Below are 20,316 nucleotides of genomic sequence, written 5' to 3'. Positions count from 1 at the left end.
TTAAAGTCACCAGTTGCATTAGCCCCTAACAAGAGAGTCAGCCTGTGCTTTGAAGCTTTGAAGCCAGGCATTGACTTCTCCTCTCTAGTATGAAAGTCCTAGATGGCATCTTCCAACATAAGGCTGTTTCATCTGCACTGAAAATCTGTTGTTTAGTGCAGCCACCTTCATTCATTATCTTAGCTAGACCTGCTGGATGACCTACAGCTTCTACATCAGCACTTGCTGCTTCGTCTTGCACTTTCATATCATGGAGATGGCTTCTTTCCTCAAACCTCATGAAACATCATCTGCTAGCTTCAAGGTGTTTATCTGCAGCTTCACCATCTCTCTCAGCCTTTATAGACTTGAAGAGAGTTAGGGCTTTGCTCTGGATTAGGCCATGTTGACTTCAGGCCATGTTGTGGCTGGTTTGATCTTCTATCCAGAACACTAAAAGTTTCTCCATACCAGCAATAAGGTTGTTTCGTTTTCTTATCATTCGCGTGTTCACTGGAGGAGCACTTTTAATTTCCTTCAAGAACATCTCCTTTCCATTCACAACTTGGCTAACTGTTTGGAGCGCGAGGCCCAGCCTTCAGCCTGTCAGCTTTCCACACGCCTTCCTCACTCAGCTTCAGCATTTCCAGATTTTGATTTGAAGTGAGAGACATGCGACTCTTCCTTTCACGTGAACACTTAGAGGAACCTGTAGGGTTATTACTTGCCCTAATTTCAATATTGTTGTGTCTCAGGGGACAGAGAGGCCTGAGGAGAGGGAGAGACAGGGGCACGGCCAGTTGGTGGAGCAGTCAGAACACACACATTTTCAGTTAATTCTCCGTCTTGTATGGATGTGCTCCATGGTGCCGCCAAATCATTACAATAGTGACATTAAAAATCACTGATTACAGTTCCCATAACAAATATAATAGTCATGAAAAAGTTTGAAATATTGTGAGAATTGCCAAAAGGTGACACAGAGACACACACTGAACAAATGCTGTTGGAAAAATGGCGCCAAAAGACTTACTTGACGTAGGGTTGCCACAAACCTTCAATATGCAAAACAACGCAGCATCTGCAAAGCTCAATAAAATGAGGTCTGCCTGTATGTAATCCACGTGGAAGTTAGTTTAGGTTTTACTTTTAGAAATCGGAGAGAATGCCCCTGCCTCACCCTGGGAGGCAGCCCAGACACACCTCCTGCAGGGAAGGAGCTCGAAGTCAAGGGAGGCCCGTTCCCCCTCCCTGCTGCTGACCGGGTCACCCCGTGTGCCTGAGCACTGAGCTGCCCGGGTCCTCCAGTCCACCTGACCATCCTGAGCCACACTGACTTGTACCCACATTCTACGTCTGTCCTCTCACGTCATCCAGACAATGCTCCTGAGGGGCAGGACGGGGTACACGGAGCTTGCACAGCTGCCTGAGGTCCTGTCACTGTGGAGCAGAGAGCAGTGCCCGCGGGGAGGAGGGGGGTCAGGGACCACCCCAAACCTCTCACCACACTGACGCTCGGGGAAGCCGCTCACCTCGGTTTTGTGTCTTTTATATCCGTTCACAGAATACACAGTTACAGAACACCCGCTATGCGCAGGTCACAGTGCCAAGCTCCGTGGAAGAGACCAAATTAAATCAGCTAGAACCTGCCTCCAACGAGCCTGACTACTGAGTGGCAGATGTCCGAGCTCATTCAGAGACGATGTGCTTGTGATATCCTTCCCTGCAGAAATCTAACGGAGCACCTCAAAAATCTGTGGAGACGTGGATGGACCTCGAGACTGTCACAGAGTGAAGTACGTCACAAAGAGATAAACTAATGTCATATGCTAACGCATATGTGTGGAATCTACAAAAATGGTACAGATGAACCTATCTGCGAAGCAGAAACAGAGACACAAGTAGAGAACAGACGTATGGACACCAAAGGGGGAGGGGGGAGGGGATGAATTGGGAGATTGGGATTGACACATACACACTATTGATACTATGTATAAATAGATAAGGAGTGAGAGCCTGCTGTAGAGCACAGGGAACTCTACTGCATGCTCTGTGGTGACCTAGACGTGAGGGAAATCCAGAAGGGAGGGGATATGTGTATACGTATGGCTGGTTCACTTTGCTCTACAGCAGAAACTAGCACAGCACTGTGAAGCAACTATACCCCAATAAATAAAAAATAAAAACCGGGCTTCCCTGGTGGTGCAGTGGTTGAGAGTCCACCTGCCGATACAGGGGACACGGGTTCGCGCCCCGGTCTGGGAAGATCCCACGTGCCACGGAGCGGCTGGGCCCGTGAGCCATGGCCACTGAGCTTGCGCGTCCCGAGCCTGTGCTCCGCAACGGGAGAGGCCACAACAGTGAGAGGCCCGCGTACCGCAAAAAACAAACAAAAACAAACAAACAAACAAAAAAATAAAAACCAAAAACACAGAAGTTGGAAAAGGGACCAAGATATTTTGATAAATGCTTCCTAAAATCAATTATGATGTCACATCAAATATGAGATGCTACCAAATAATAAGGATCTGAGAATATCTCACCATCAAAAATTTAAAGTGTTTCTGGTATTCTGAAATATTTCGTGATCTGATTTCTACCATTTGGAGGTGTGAGAAGGGATGACTGAATTCCTTTCGGTCAAAGGAAGCTGTCTGGGGGGGCAGGTGAGACGCCTCCAGGTGAGCCCAGCACAGCACAAGCTCTCATTTGCATAATTATCAACGATGTCAAAGGCCCTTCTGCTGGAGTGCCTAGTGTTTGCATTCATTTGCCTCCCCTTCCATTGATCCATCCCGGGAAAGAGCCAGTCACGGAAGCCAAGGAGCCAGGAGGATGCTCAAGGCCAGCAGGCTGGAGTACCCTGGTGTGACCTTGTGTGTGAGGGTCCTTCTCAGTGGCTGGGGAAAGAGAACGAGGTCAGAGGTCAGATTGTAGGTTAATATTTTAAACTTCTGCCGACCTGGGCATTCACTGCTTCATGTTCATGTCTCCACTAGTTTCAGGTTGTTTTAAGATCAACCTAAAGATTACAGGTGGCTTCACAGGTAGCACAGCTCTCTTCCTCAGCTTACTTTTATCATTTAAACAATCTCAAAGCTTTCAGGTTTCAAATAAGGAGAGACCACACCACCTAGGGAACCAGCATTGGAAAGGCAGGCGGGCAGAACCGGGCAAGAGCCACTGCCCTGTGTGCCCGCTCTCTCCAGCCCACTCACCCTCCCGGGAGCAGAGGGTCCGCCGACTCTGATCCCTTCAGAACATCATGCTTCCCCTTCTTAATACTTGCTCATGAAAATACAGAGAGCTGGATCATTCCATCGGCTTTAACTTGCAGATGGAGTAACTGAAGCACAAGTTTAACTGGCTCAAGAGAACTTAAATCCAGAGCTTCTGTGTTCTAAATGATGATGCAGGCCCCCAATGACTTTTCCTCTCTTTCCTTCGACTGAGGTCTGTTTACCGGAGCCTTTACATGTAGCTTTGAGCCAAGAATAAACTGGTATGATCACGAATAGTATCAATCAGGCTGTACACATTTGGTGCTCAACAAATGTTTCTGAGGTGAGTGAATAAATGACATTTGAAGAAGCAATTTCATCATATAAAATAAACCTTCCAATTTTCAAGATGAGCTCTTCCTTTTTTCTTTACCTAAGGAGGTTTCTGAAGTCACCTTATTACTTGGCTAAAACAACTTCAGTTAAAATACACGATCTGTCACAAGTTATTGATCGGAGAAAGAGAAGGCTGTTCCTTGTCTTCTATTTCCTTACTAAGTGTAGCTGTACCGACTACCCTGTTTTCAGCAAACTGACATCCTCATAGGAGATATCAATAACATCCTGGCATTAACATGTACTTACCCTCAGCAATGGTCTGGTCATTTTCTCCTTTCGATTAATATGAGAAAACCATTTCTGCAACTTCAGTATTTTTGAGTTGAATCAGCTTTTCTTATGGGAGTCATTCTACCAAAGATGATTTTTTAATGCAAAAATGCAGGCACATTCATTCTTTCCAGGTCGGGTCCTACTTTGCAAACTACTACTGAATTCAATACCTGTTGTTTTGGGAATTACACCATCATACAACCTTGCTAGGCCTCTCTTACACCAGCAAACAGTCTCTGTAAAGGGCAGGATCCAGCCCATGCTAAACCTCAATAAAATGTTTATTCTTAAAGAAAAAGGTATCGCCACACCAAAAAGAAAGGAAGAATATTTAAACAGCAGTGTCATGTTCTTGAGAAGGTAGGGCAGCATTTGTGTGGGACAGGGGATAGGGCAGCACAAAGATGGAATCATCCTTTCATCCCTTCTTGTCCCTGGGACGAGGCTCAGGGCCCTGCCTGAATCCTCACCCAAGGACTCCGGAAAGCTCACTCACTAACCGGGCTCGGGACCCTTATCTGTAAAACCAGGCAGCTAATTTTTTCTATGGTCTCTAATCCCCAGATCACAGGATTCTAGGATTCCTGTGTTTCTGATTCTCATCAGAGGCTTCTTATGATGGTTCTGATTGAGAATTCGTGGCCTGTTTTAATTCTTGCTTTTAACACAGACTTGGCCTTAGTTTCTTCCTTTGATTTTCTCCATGTATTGGACAAGAAAATGATCAACTCCCTAAAGCTGAAGATTTATTCCTTCTAAAAATAAGCATGAACATATATGAAAAAAAGAGTTAATTCTCTTTAAATTGATTTCTGGTACATAACTTCAGTCAATTCTTTAATAAATATCATTAACTGTTACATGAACTCCGAATCTTAAGGCCGTTATCTTTGGGGAAATAGGTTTTCCCAGATGATGAAGCAGTGGCATTCATATTGACTCAGTACTTGTTCTAAACCATAAACACCACTTAATGTCATTAGAGTATAGTCAGTGCCTAAATTAATATTCCCTGTGCACATGAAGATGAATTTTTAAAAAAACGAGATGGAGCAAGCAGTCCTGAAGTATTCTCTGAATTACTGCAATTGTTCTGTAAATGTGCAAAAGCCTTAGGACTTATCTTTGAATTATATATGATATGCAACACTTGTTTCCAATACCTGCAGAGAAATTTCCTGTATACTCAGAAAAATGGTGATTTCATCTTATTAAATTAGTGTGGTTTCAATTTCACATTATCTGTAGCTGCTCAGCCTGTAGTATTACAAGTTTATTGCTTCTGCTTGGCTATACGAAAAGGTGAAACCTAAAGTCATTTTCTGCTTTACTGACTTGAAGGTGGGAAAACTGAAATTATCTTTGTCATTAAAGAGAGTACTTACAATTTTTTTGCCTTCTATTAACACCGTAGAAGTATTTGTTTCAACGTTCTGCAGTATCACACTTCCTTTCTGCTCTCTGTAGATGAATTCTTTATCTACAAGAGAGGAAATAAAACAGAAACATGAAACATCAAGGAACTCCGTAGCTTTTGATGGACACAGGTAAATGAATTGACTAGTTCCAACAAAAGTATATCCTGCATTTCATCAAAGGGTCCTTAAATATGGTGAAATGGGTCCTTTAAATATGCTCCTCTCCATATAACTGCATGTGAAGTTTCTCTCTGAATCATTTCTCATAGTCTGCACACTGACATATAAAGCACAAGCATATACACACATAAAATCTTTAGAACATTCTAGACTTTTCTTGGGTGGGACACATAGAGGGGACACAACAGAGCAGATTAAGAAACCCACTACTGGGGCTTCCCTGGTGGCACAGTGGTTGAGAGTCCGCCTGCCGATGCAGGGGACGTGGGTTCGCGCCCCGGTCCAGGAGGATCCCACATGCCGCGGAGCGGCTGGGCCCGTGAGCCATGGCTGCTGAGCCTGCGCGTCCGGAGCCTGTGCTCCACAATGGGAGAGGCCACAACAGTGAGAAGCCCGCGTACTGCAAAAAAAAATTTTTTAAAAAGGAACCCGCTACCGTAAGGGGCGGAGATAGTTGGTACTAAGGGGACTGATTTCCTATACTGGAAACTCTGGGGAAAAATCTGGATACATACACATGCACACCATATCCTGCAAACTAATTTTCATTTGGTCCACAGCTTCCTTTGCTATTCCTGGAGGAATTGGCAGTTTCACCGTCATGAATATCTTTGGCTCTATATATTGTATCCTCAGTGACACTGGTCCTCTGTAACTCAACCGAGATTTCAAATATCCCCTTAGAAAATTACTGGAGCAATCCCCCTGAATAGTATGCATGTAGGGGTATATATGTAGGCATGTAGGTGTGTAGGTGTGTAGGTGTGTGTGTGTGTGTGTGTGTGGTGTGTACACATACTACAAATGAAAGGGTAAACTTTCTGAAAGGATTGCAGGTGGAGAGACAGGGCACACAACTGGAAGAAGAAATGATAAACTGGGAGATTGGGATTGACAAATACACACTACTACATATACAAGAGATAACTAACAAGGACCTACCGTATAGCACAGGGAACTCTGCTCAATACTCTGTAATGACCTATATGGGAAAAAAAACTAAAAAAGAGTGGATATATGTGTATGTATAACTGATTCACTTTGCTGTACACCTGAAACTAACACAACATTGTAAAGCAACTGTACTCCAATAGAAATTTTTAAAAAAGAAAATAATACTATCCTTCTGAGTGAAGGGGATGACACTGAGCCAGTCTGAAGGTAAAGAAATTTCACATGATAATCAGTTGATGAATGAAAAACACTGTGCAGACTGGATTAATTCCAATGGTATTATCATTTCTATGCTTTTTAAATTCTACTCCACAGAATTACATTCTTTTCTTTCTTATTCCTTTTTTTTTCCCTGTAGTACGCGGGCCTCTCACTGTTGTGGCCTCTCCCGTTGTGGAGCACGGGCTCCGGACGTGCAGGCTCAGCGGCCATGGCTCACAGGCCCGGCCGCTCCGCGGCACGTGGGATCTTCCCGGACCGGGGCACGAACCAGCGTCCCCTGCATCGGCAGGCGGACTCTCAACCACTGCACCACCAGGGAAGCCTCTTATTCTTTTATTCTACTTGCTTTGCCTTTAATATTCTCTTCCTTTTTCTAGTCTGTTAAGATGGAAGTTTAGATCTTTGGTTTGATTTTCCATCCTTTTAATAAGACTATTAAAGCTAAAATTTTTCCTCTATGCATGGTATTAACTACATCTCACAAATTTTGATATGCTGAATTCAGTATTATTCAGTTCAAATTATTCCTAATTTTTCCTGAAAAGTCTGCTTGGCCCAATGATTATTTAGAAACATGTTTAATTTTCAAATATGTAAAGTTATTCTGGTCCTCTTATTTTTATAGATTTTTAATTTAAGTTCACTGGATCAAAGAATATTCTGTACATGATTTTAGTCTTTTAAAACTCATTAAGACATCTTTGTGGCCCAAAATATGGTCTATCCTGGTAAATGTACCATATTCACGTTTAATGAAATTATTGATATGGCTGAGTTTGGTCTATAATTTTTTTTGCAGGGGTTTGTTTTCTACTTTTCTCTTCTACTTCTTGTTTCCCTCTTTCTTGTTTCCTGACATTCACTTTATTTTTTGAATATTTTTTACAGTTCTAATTTCCCTATTTTTAGCTGTATTTCTTTGCCTTTTTTTAGTGGTTGTCCTAGGGATTATAATATGTACTCAACTTTTCAGCATCTACAAAGAGTTAATAATGTATCACTTCTCATGAAATATAGAAATCTGTCCAGTTTTCAGGTCCACATCCAGTCCCATGCTGTGATAATTGTTATGTGTATTACATCGACATACATTATACATTCCACAAGACAATGTTATAATTATTGTTTATAACAATATTATGGTTTATAAAGAAATTAAGAAGAAAAAGTAAAAAAGAAAAATTTGTTCTTTGCATTCACCCACTATTTACCATTACTGATGCTTTTTGTTCTTTATCAAAAATATGAGTTTCCATCAGATATCATTTTCCTACTTCATAAAGAACTTTCTTTAGGATTTCTGACTATATGAATCTGCTGGCAACCAATTCTTTTAACTTTGTTTTATCTGAAAGTCTTTTCCTTTAACTTTCATTCTTAAAGGATATTTCTCTTAATATAGATTTCTAGGTTAATGGGTTTTTTTTTCCTTTTAGCATTTTGAAATTCTGTTCCACTGTCTTCTGGTCACCATGGTTTCTAATGAGAAGTTAGCTATTAGTTGAATTATTTCCCTGCATATCATTTCCGTGCACTTTTGCTGCTATCAAGATTTATTTGTTGTCTTTGTTTTCAGCAGTTTGACTCCAATGCACTTTTAGATGGGGCCTTCTTCGTGTTTGTTTGATGTTTAACGAGCGTCTTGTATCTGAAAATTTATGTCTTCATCAAATCTTGAGCCATTAATTTGCCAGATAATTTTTCTACTCCTTTATCTGCCTCCTCTCCTTCTGGTATTCCAATTTCCCATATATTGGGCACCTTGATATTATCTACAGTCTCTGATGCTCTGTTCATTAAAGAATTTTTTTCTCTCTGTTCACCTTGTATCATTTCTTTTGATCTATCATCAAAGTCACTTTGTCTTTTCTTTGTCATGATTATTTGACTATCAAATCCACACAATGAATTTTAAAATTTCAGAATCTGTATTCTTCTGTTTAGGAATTTCCATTTGGTTCTTTTTATTGTTTCTATTTTTTTGCTGAGACTTCCCATTTCTCTGATGAGATTTTCATTTACTGAAAACATGCTCATGTTAACTCGCTGAGGATAATTACAACAGTTCTTTTAAAATCCTTATCTCTCAGTTCCAAAATCGCTTTCATTTCAGGGTCAGACTCAGTTACTTTTATCTTGAGTGTATTCCATTCTTTTTTGGTTCTTTGTAGTAAGGTAATTTTGCACTATATCCTAGACATCATGGATTAATTTCTGGACATTCTGGGTTTTGTTAGCATTCTCCAATGAGTGTTGTTTCCTTTGCTGTAGCAGGTAATTTTCTTTGCTAGGCCTGGATAGCCAACTTTGTCTTTCCGGGCAGCAGCTTCACTCTCCGTTCAGATATTTCATCTTAAGCTGAACTACTGGGACTCTCTGCATGCACGTGTGGTCCACGGGTCAGACGGAGATAATACTGTACCTTTCCTTTCAGTTTTATCAATTCCTGTTCTATCTTATCTCATTATCCCCCTTTTCTTAACTTTTAAGTTTGACACTTAGCTTATTAATTTCAGCATTTCTTCTTTTCTAATATAATCACAATGGTGCTATAAATGTTCTTAATTACTTCTTTGAGTCCATAAGTTTTTAATGGGTAGTATTTTCACTACTGCTTAGTTCTATGCATTTTTAGTTTCTGTCATGATTTCTTCTTCAACCTGTGAGTTCTTCAGAATTTCCAATTTGCAAATGTATGCGAAACACTCTTATATACTATCATTTTGTTATTGACTTGTGATTTGCCTACATGTGGTCAGAAAAAATCTAGATTATTAATTATTTGAAGTTTGTTGAGAGTAGTTTATGGCCTGATGCATGGTCCATTTCTGTAAGTTTCTTGAGAGAAGGTATATTCTCTAATTGTAAATGCAGAGTTCTATATGTGGTCATTAAATTAACCATATTACTTGTCTCATCAAATTGACTCTCACTTAGCTAATTTTTTGTGTGCCTGACCTTTCCTTAATATTGAAATTTTCTAGTGTAATGATGTTTTGAATAATTCTGTCCTGTAGATCCCCCAAATTGTGTTTCATATATTTTGTGACTATTTTATTAGATTAGTGCAAGTGTAGAATTCTCCTATCTTCCTGGAGATTTGCAAATCTTTTTTTAAAACTACATGTTCTCTCCCTAATAATGCTTTTTAAAGATGACTTCTCTTTTGTCGAATAGGTAAAATAATAGTATACACCTTCTATTGTTCATGTGGAGAGTCAATGAGATAATACACGTCATACTTATAATGTGTTTAAAATCACGCCGCACTCCAGGTAGGCTCTCAGTGTTGTCAGCTGCCAACATTATCTCAGCAGAGGATTTGGCTCACTTTTGTCTCTTTTTTTTTTTCCCTGAAAGAACTGTTTACTTTCCATTAATAAATGTTTTTATTGGAATTTAAAAATTTTATTATTTAAAAAAATTTTTAACTTTCATACAATTTTTAAAGGTTACTTTCCATTTACAGTTATTACAAAATACTGGCTCTGTTCCCTATGTTACAGGATAAACCCCTGTAACCTTACACCCAATAGTTTGTACCTCCCACTCCACCCCCGCCAGCCGTACTGCCCCTCCCCCAGCCGTATTGTCCCTCCCCTACCTGTGTTTCCTTTTCCTGTCTCATCCCCAGTATTCTATCCCTCTCCTGCTCATCCTTCCTCTTTTTTTTTTTTTTTTTTTTTTTTAATCGCGGTGCGCGGGCCTCTTACTATCGTGGCCTCTCTTGTTGCGGAGCACAGGCTCCAGACGCGCAGGCTCAGTAGTTGTGGCTCACGGGCCTAGGTGCTCCGCGGCATGTGGGATCCTCCCAGACCAGGGCTCGAACCCGTGTCCCCTGCATTAGCAGGCAGATTCTCAACCACTGCGCCACCAGGGAAGGCCCTCGTCCTTCCTCTTGAAGGCTCTCCCACTCTTCACTTCCGGTGGCCCTGCCCCGGGTTGGATGGCTGTCACCTTCACCCTGGACTACTCCAGGGCCTCCCAGTGGGACCCTCTGTCCCTTTCTCTATCGGGACAAGGCCACACTTCTTTTTCAAAACTTTTTTTTTCTGGCTCCTTGGCAGAGGCTACTTTGGCCGAACTCCTTAGTCTGATGTTCGAAGCCCTTCGTCTTCTGGCCTGTCTTCTCTTCCCATGTTAATTTCCCACCCCACCCCACCCCACTAACTAAGCATCCTAACAAGTCCTGCCTTCCAAGCCTCTCTGATGCCTGTGCCGCTGCCTTGGCTGCAGTGCCTTTCTCCCGCCCCCCGCCAGGCACAATCTTCCTGGGCTCGGTGTAAAGGTCTCTCCTCCAGGCAGTTTTTCATGCCTCTGCCATGCAGAATCCATCTTTCTCTGCTGACCCCTGACGTGTCATTCACCTGTTTTATGCTCATCACAGCACGTTGCTTATCTGCTACTACAGCTCTCTCCCACTAGAGTCATGGTTCTCACAGGAAGAGGCCATACCTGTTTGGTTTCCTAACTCTTAGCATAATAACTGATATGAAAGTTGGTGCTAAAAAATATGCGAAGCAATTAACAAATGCATCCTATCACAAGTCTGAGTCACCAAATACCCAACCTACTTGTGGAACAACAGGCAGAACTCCTTGTAGAAGAGGGAGTGCTCTGGGCCAAAGTAAAAGGAAGGAGAGATGGACATGGTGGTTTTCTCAAATTACACCTTATGTGTCTCTTTGTGAGATTCTGTTACAGCTACTTTACTCCTGTCGCTGCAGGGCAAAACGATGTTACAAAAGGAGTGCATCTGAATGCTGTGAGGATAGGAAGGTAAAACTGAAAAGCCACGCTCAACAGGGAGGTCCCTAGGAAAAGACTTCCCAAAGGAAATCTCGCACAGGACCGCCCACTGGCTAGTTATTCTTCGTGTGCCAACTATCCAGTGCTTTGCATTTAAAATACATCATTAATTTAATTGTTCTGTGTACTTGAGCAACTCTTCAAAGCTAAAAAGTTAAAGAAATAGAGTAAGTTGCACTGGTAGCTAGCACAATTATTTAAAAACTGGTAAAGCATCAAGAAAATTTCCCTTCTTTCCTATCCAAACCGTTATCATTGGGTAACCAAATTATAGATAAAGGGAAGTTTCATTTTATTTTACTTCCCCAAATTGTGATACAAAAATATACAGCAATGCCACAAATTATTTTATGTACTCTTCCAAAAATAAGATAAAATTCCAGTCATTTCCTCTGAGTCTATTCGTCTGATATTAGCTATAAAGCTGGCTAATATCATATATTAGCTATCTTTATGTTTTGTTTACTTTTGCTTAACAACAATGTATTATTAGCAACTTTCAAAAGCCTTACCCATGGTGAAAATTTTGAAAATGTAATGCATTTATGGTACAATAGATTTCTTAAAAACTGAGATAATTTAGTTCTCATTGCCAAGTATAAGTTGTATATGCTGGTTGGTTCTGAGGAGCATATTAATCCTTGATTATACAAATATCACAAAGAATCGATGCATAGAAATAGATTTTAACTACTGAAACAAATAGTGCACATAACAAATGGAGTAGATTTGATTTTTCTCATGATTATCTTCTTTTAATTTTAAACAATGCTGACAGAAACACTGTTCTTTCCATTTATCATATTTTTCTCAGATATAATTTATTTCTGTTTATGTACGTTCTAATAACACATAGCATATATTTCCTAAAAAATATATAAGCATATATTTCCTACAACAGTCAATATCCATATGACGGTCATAAAATATAAATCCCTAACAGCCACACTGTCGTCTAGAAATACCATTTCCCACCAAAGGAAAGCAGGACTCCTTCTGTAAACAGTTGATTCCAGGTCTGGGACAGGAACTATCCTAGAGACCAGCAAAGCTATCAAATTGTATTACCATGTCAAAATGATTCAGAAACCAACCTGAAAAGGCTCCCACCAGCCAAGGACCAGCCATTTAGAGCTTTAGTGAGAATAACTGGAACGGGCTGAAGCTCTTTAAATAAGTTCATGAATTTAGAATGATACTTCAAAAAGAAACAACTAATTCAACTGATCATTATTAAAGGATACTTATAAACCAACGTATTATTTTAAAACTGGTAAAGAAAAAGGACAGCATCAAGAAAGTTTCCTTCTTTCCTATACAAACTGTATCATTGGGTAACCAAATTACAGATAAGGGGAAATTTCATCTTATGGAAGCATTCCAGTTATCAAGCGGAAAAGGTTGATGGAATTAGCATAGCACCATTTTACAGCTCCTACTGAGTTAAGGTGCCCATCAGCCAGGGCTGCTACAGCACAGAAGGGGAGCAATCAGCATGAACGGCCTCCTTGAGGAAGGATACAGCACTACTGATGAAGTGCCAGCGCAACCAAAGCCAAAGCCCTCAAACCCAGTCAGGCTAGTAGACCAAGCAGAACGTGCAGGAGATAGAGGACAGAGGGCCGTTCTAACCAATGCCATAAAGATACAAGTAGGAGACTCTCAGAAACGACAGGGAAAATGGCCTGGCTTCTTCAACTAGATAATGACGGCTATGTGACAATCAGAAATTTAAACACAAAGAAGATAATTAATGCTATGAATAGGATTAATAGGATTATTAACGCTATTAAGAAACTACTGTTTTTCGTTTGGGGGTGATTTCTTCTTTTACTGTGATATGGTGGTTATGCTTTTCCGTTTAACAAGATAAACCAAGTCCTTATCTGTTAGAGATGTACACAGTGAAACAAAGAGGATAAAACGATATGGTATCTGGGGTCTGCTTCTAAATAGCATGGGTGGAGGAGAAAAAGGTCAGCATACAGACACAATACGATTGGCCAACAGGAAATAATGGCTGAAGGTGGGTTATGGACAAATAGGAGTTTACTTACTATTCTTTCTACTTTTGTTTAAGCTTAAAATTTTCTATAATAAAAAGTTAAAATTGATTTTAAAGTTCAAGTAGTTAAAAAAGATCATGCAGCTATAACGAGAATAAAGCTATGTTGGTTCATTCTTACATTTTATCCTTTGTTAGGCTTTTGCAGTAATTTGCATGTATTTGGGGTGCAGGCAGGTAGGGCTTGTGTTTTTATCGTATTTCTCCAATAATCACTAGGTCATAAAATAAAAATTCTGAAATCTCTCCCTCCAAGGTCAGAAGCCAGGGGCGAAAATTTGCAGCAACCAATGACAGTCTTCAATCCAGATGTAGATACATGGCCTACAGCTAAGAGTGATTTTTCCTTTGGTTTGCAAATATTAAGCCTTGTATGGAGAGTTATAGGAAGAAACAACTATAATTAGAAAGCTGATGTTAGAATTAACACATTTCAGGAAATATAAGCCAAATGAAAATTTTAAGTGGACCATATTTATAATCTAGAACTGTGGTGCTAATATGTAGCCACTAGCCACATGTTCTTACTAATATTAAAAATTACTTAAAATTACATAAAATTTAAAATTTAGTTCCTTCTTTGTACAAGGCACATTTTAAGCACTCAAAGCCACACATGGCTACTGGGTAGTGTACTGGACGCAGCAGAGACAGAACATCTCCATCACTGCAGAAAGTTCTTCTGAACAGCAATATTTTGAAGTTATAATAAGTGACAGCATTTTATTCCCAAAGAATGCCTTAGTTTACACCATAGTCTATCATTGATCTGGAAAAAAAGTCACTCTTCTCAAGCCATGGCTATCAAAGAGAAAATCAAAAGATGTCCTTAAAAGGTGGTCAGCAGACCTTCTGATACCTCTTGCCATTTATGTGTCTCCACTCTTATGGGCAATGAAGGCAACAGCTGTGGGAGAAAAAGATTTTTAAATGAAGTATTTCCAGATTATCCCAAATGTCACAACACCTTAAAAAAGAACATGAAGTTATATGGTAACCAGAGTCCCAGTAATCATCATCAGAATCAACGGATTAAAAATAGGAGTCAGGGGCTTCCCTGGTGGCGCAGTGGTTGAGAGTCTGCTTGCCGATGCAGGGGACACGGGTTCGTGCCCCGGTCCGGGAGGATCCCACATGCCACGGAGCGGCTGGACCTGTGAGCCATGGCCGCTGAGCCTGTGCGTCCAGAGCCTGTGCTCTGCAACGGGAGAGGCCACAGCAGTGAGAGGCCCACACACCGCAAAAAAAAAAAAAAAAAAAAAAAAAATAAGAGTCAGGTGTGGGACTTCTCTGATGGCGCGGTGGTTAAGAATCTGCCTGCCAATGCGGGGGACACGGGTTTGAGCCCTGGTTGGGGAAGATCCCACATGCACCAGAGCAACTAAGCCCGTGAGACACAACTACTGAGCCTGCTCTCTAGAGCCTGCGAGCCACAACTACCGAGCCCACGTGCCACAACTACTGAAGCCTACATGCCTAGAGCCCGTGCTCCACAACAAGAGAAGCCACTGCAATGAGAAGACAGCGCACCACAACGAAGAGTAGCCCCTTCTCTCTACAGCTAGAGAAAGCCCACGCGCAGCAATGAAGATCCAACGCAGCCAAAAATAAAATAAATAAATTTACAAAAAAAAAAAAGGAGTCAAGTGGAAAGAAAATGCCAAAGTTTTTTTTTCTGTTTTTTTTAGGTTGGGTTGAAACTCGTGATTTTTTTTTTTAAGTACCCACCATGATAACTATGGCCTTTTATTTGAAATTATAAGAACTACACACAATCCTCCAACACACCAGAGAAATTCTATCAGTACAAACAGAGATGGTGAGAAAATGTAAAATAAATGATGTGCATTTTACTAAGAGTGGATAAGTAACTTATTTTCATGAGAATGTGCTTAGAAAAGGTAGGAGTTTCCAAGGAGAGAAATGGTGGGTGTAAGAAGCAAAACTCAGAGAAAAGAGTCTAACCAGTGGACATTTCATTTATTTAAAAGAACATTTACAATGTGAGGGATACTCTGCTAGACACACTATGAATTAGCCATGTTCCCTGACTTAAGGACGCTTACAATTAAAATGGTCAGTCAGATGGCAATTATTGATGCTGGCTATCGAAAAGTTCCATGTTAATCACAGCATTGTACTATAAGACATGATTCCAAGCAAATAAATAATTCTACTAATGTTATGAGAAAGTAGGATTTTCTGTATAAGAGAAAATAAATCCACATTTAAAATCATAAATTTCAGTAAAAGTTAAAATCCTGTAGTGTTATATATGGAATCTAAATAAAAGGTACTGATGAACCTAGTGGCAGGGCAGGAATAGAGACGCAGATATAGAGAACGGACTTGAGGACACGGGGCAAGGGGAAGATGGGACGAAGTGAGAGAGTGGCATGGACATATATATACACTACCAAACGTAAAGTGGATGGCTAGTGGGAAGCAGCCGCATAGCACAGGGAGATCAGCTCAGTGCTTTGTGATGACTTAGAGGGGTGGGATAGGGAGGGTGGGAGGGAGACGCAAGAGGGAGGGGATATAGGGATACATGTATGTATATGGCTGATTCACTTTGTTGTACAACAGAAACTAACACAGCATTGTGAAGCAATTATACTCCAATAAAGAGATATATATATGCATATATATGTATATATATATATATATGGGCCCTGTAGTGTTAAATTTGTGTCAGAAATATCAACAGGAACACATTTGCTTATTTTTTAAAGTATCTATTTGCTAGTCTTGTCCATAGAAATATTAGATACATGATTTCCTAAACACTCAGATTTTGGTTCCTAAGTACCATTCTCACTAAAAAGAACAAGGAGTCTTTGAAGAAACAGGTATTTCTAGATCTGAGGCACAGGAAGTACAGTATGAACCTGGGACACCTTGTTGGCCAGAAGGCAAAGAAGTGTTCAGTGAGTGATGGGTCTTGGCCCCCATTCTTGCCCCATCCTGTCTCAGCCTTCACATCTCACTCTGACTGGTCCTTCCTCTTGGTTCTGGGCTCAGACACAGGACTTGAACTGGCCGATGGAATACAAGCAAGCAGACACTTGACATGCACTTGCACGGTTGACTTGCCCCCTCCTGGCTCTGCCATTGCCATGAGACAAACACAAACATCTCTCGCCTCGTCTTCTGGCACCAGGAGGAGAAACAAGTGTGAATCACAGCCGGGTTGTCACGGTCACCCGAGAAGAGGCTATTCCAGATCAGCCAAGAGCCTGCTGGGGGTCCAGCCACACGAGCAAATCACCCAACAGATAAGCGGAGTTGCCTGACCAACCACCAGCTGACAAGCAGATGTGTGAAAAATACACAAGTGTGTGTGTGTCCCTGAAGGTGTGTGCTTGTTTATTACACAGCACTCTTGTGGCACCGGGCAACACACACATGCACAGGAGAACCACCTGGGAGGGCCCTCAGAAGTCAAAGTTGGGAAAATCAGAACATGAAAAGAACAATGCTGTAGCTGATTAAAACACATCAAATATATAAAACAACTCATGAGTCCATAATGGTACCCACATAATGGTTCTCATTTTCCACAGCTGAAGGCAACTATTACAGCAACTCCTTTCTCTGAAAATTGGTAACTAAAAATTCATAATTAAGGATTCATCTTGCTTTTTCAGTAGTCTGGGGACACCAAATAGCCTGTTTCTGAGGGAGAGCCCCTCCTTTCAGAAAACTGCCCACTCATAAATGAAGAAGGAATGATGAATTTAGAAAACCACCACTTTTAGAAGGAATGATGAATTTAGAAAAGCACCATTTTTAGAAGGAGTGATGAATTTAGAAAATCACCATTTTTCAGCCCCTGTTGAAATACTCATTTCAGGTGAGGCTCATCAATGGAAAAGTTGATGGGATATTTTCCTGGTGCCAAAATATTACCCCAGAGAAAACATGCCAGTGTCAATGGAGAAACACATGTTCCTCATGGAGGAGTCTGGTGGTCACCACTTAAGAGTCCCTAACAGTGGGACAACCAGCAGTGGACACAAACATGAGAAATCACTCCATGAGGAAGGAACCAGACAAATCCAGGATGTGGGAAATTCCACTACACACTGGCCTAATATGGGGAAATAACACACTGTAGAAAAAAGAGGAGCTGCTTTCCATTAACAGAAACGTAAGAGACATAATCAAGTATAATTATGACCCTTAATTTGATCCAAATGGTAGAAAAAAGCCACAGAAGATATTCTGAGAAGGAATGAGGAAAACGGAATATGGCCTGGGACTCCTATGATGTTACGAAATTATCCTCATTTTTTTGTTAGATCTGATAATATAGATAAATGGGAGGATATACTTTTGGAGATACATGTGTTAGTATTCAGGGATGAAAGAAAATGATGTTATAATTTAAGTTTAAATATTTTCAGCCAAAAAATTGATAGAGGACACAAACATAATAAAAGTGTTGATTTTAATTGATAGTTATGTGGGTGTTCACAGTACTCTCCTGTATACTTTTCTGTAAGTTAAAAATTTTTCATAAAAAAGGAAGCAGACCATATGACCCAACAATTCCACTCCTGGGTATATACCCATCCCCCAAATGAAAACACTAATTAGAAAAGATACATGCACCTCAATGTTCACAGCAGCATTATTTACAATTGCCAAGACAAGGAAGCAACCTAAGTGTCCATCAACAGATGAACAGATAAAGATGTGGTATATATGTACAATAGAATATTACTCAGCCATAAGAAAAGAATGAAACATTGACATTTGCAGCAACATACTTGGACCTAGAGATTATCATACTAAGTGAAGTACGCCAGACAAAGATAAATATCAAATGATATCACTTATATGTGGAATCTAAAAAACAAACTATTGAATGTAATAAAAAAGAAACAGACTCACAGATACAGAGAACAAGTGGGGAGGGGGGAGGGGAGAGGGGCAAGTTAGGAGGAGGGGATTAAGAGGCACAAAGTACTATGTATAAAATAAATAAGCTACAAGGATATATTGCACAGCACAGGGAACATAGCCAATATTTTACAATAACTATAAATGGAGTATAACCTGTAAAAATTGTGAATCACTATTTGTATACCTTTAACTTACATAATATTGTACATCCACTATACTGCAATAAAAAAAATCAAAGAAAAAAGGAAGCAGAAAATAAAGCAACATAGCCCCTGATTTCTAGGGACACACAACAGAGTTGGGCGGACACAGGAGCTCTTTTCTACAGACCATGAACTGAGATGCTTTGAGGCAGAAAGTCGGGGGTGAGCAGAGGCTCTGAGTAACAGCCCTGGTGTGTGGGTAAAACAAGTGCAGGAAACAGAGGTGCAGAAGTGGGAGGCCAGATGTGCACAGTCCTCATGACACTGGTTTTGAAGATGAGGGTGCTTGGGTGAGTTTTGGAGCCCTAAACCTAACCCATTTGTCCAGAAACTCTAGAGCAGGGCTGCAGTTTAACATGTGTGTTTAGGTCTGAAGTAGCCAAAGGGCTCCAAATTTTTTTTTTCAATTTTGTTTGTACTCTGGGTTTTCTTTTTTCTGGTTTACATCACAAACATGTCAGAGGGAGGCAATGTTGGCTCAAAAATGTCTTTCAAAAGAGCAAGCTTTTCTAATTACACTCCCTAAATGCTAACAGCACTCACTGAACCTACAGCAAGCACTTAACCAAGAGAGGACAATGCTGAGATTCTGAGACTCAATCCTGAGACCTGGGGGACTCCCAGCTTCACTCAACCGTGAAGTGAGACACAGACGGGAGAACCGCTGGCTGGTTAATTTGCTCTCTCTGGCTCAAGGGCCTCACACAGCCATCTTGATTCAAACTTGCAGCTCTACATCTGTGGCAGGACAGCCTGACATTTTCCTGCAGGATCTTGAGAATAAGAATAAACTGGAAGGACTGCAAGTGATGCTTCCCTTCCCCCTTTCAAGAATGCAACCAGGGTACTGTGTGCTTTACATCTGAGGGTAGTAAGAGGCATCTGCTTTGGAAAATCGAAATTCTTGGAAACAAAGAGCTGAGTTGTCTGGGGCTGGGATGGGTAAGCAGACAGATGGAGGGCAATGGGTGATTAATTTCTGTGGGCTTCAAATTATGATAAAATGACGCCACAATACCCACTTTTACAACCTGGGTAATTACATCAACAAGAACCTTCCAACAAATAATGGTTTCAGCTTGGAAATTACTTGGAAAGTATCTACATTTCAAAGATGACATGAGTGGCTTCAAATTTCACTGAGTTTTCATCACAGGATCTGAGATTGCCCAGTTTTGTCTTTGATTAATGGACTGCCCAAATAGCTTTTAAAATCTTTTAAATTTTCATTCTTCTTATGGGGAACAATTTTTATGTGACTGTACAGAGTCATGTTTATACTTTTAAACAGCTTATTGTATGGAAACCCCACCAAAAAGCAACAAAGCACTTGTTTCTGTATCTAACATTTTCAAACATATGCTTATGTGGCTAAGGAAAAAAGAAACCAATATTTGTAGAACTAGGATTTGTTTTTTGCAATTTATTTTTTTCACCTGATTCTATCACGAAAGAAAATATATAGGTTAGGAGGCTTTCAAATAAAAAGGTTTAGGTGGGTGAAGAAAAAAGAAAGATCGGGAAAGAAGTCCTTTGCTCATAACATATTTTTAAGAATATTTATGATTAGTTGTTGTAAAAATCTAAGATTCCTTGAAGGGACTTTAAAGTGATTATTGCATAATTGTTCTACTATTTAAGAAATCTGACTTAGAACAAATCAATAACAAATATTATTGAAG

At 40.4% G+C, this 20,316-nt stretch overlaps 1 protein-coding gene across 5 annotated transcripts in view; it reads right to left on the bottom strand.

The window, feature by feature from the left end:
* DPP6 (dipeptidyl peptidase like 6) overlaps positions 1 to 20,316 on the bottom strand; it is a gene marked incomplete at both ends in the record, with an annotated part of 1,078,039 nt that overhangs the window by 325,237 nt on the left and 732,486 nt on the right. For all 5 annotated transcript variants that reach the window (XM_082632824.1, XM_082632826.1, XM_082632823.1 and 2 more), the window contains one exon: positions 5,258 to 5,352. In XM_082632824.1, coding sequence (XP_082488950.1) covers positions 5,258 to 5,352 — 95 coding nt within the window. The remainder of the gene's footprint in view (positions 1 to 5,257; positions 5,353 to 20,316) is intronic.

The sequence above is a fragment of the Mesoplodon mirus genome (assembly GCF_964341445.2).
Source record: "Mesoplodon mirus genome assembly, chromosome: 9".
NCBI classification, from domain to species: Eukaryota; Metazoa; Chordata; class Mammalia; order Artiodactyla; family Ziphiidae; genus Mesoplodon; species Mesoplodon mirus.
The sequence above is the reverse complement of the archived record's forward strand: the minus strand, read 5'-3'. Positions and strand labels throughout refer to the sequence as shown.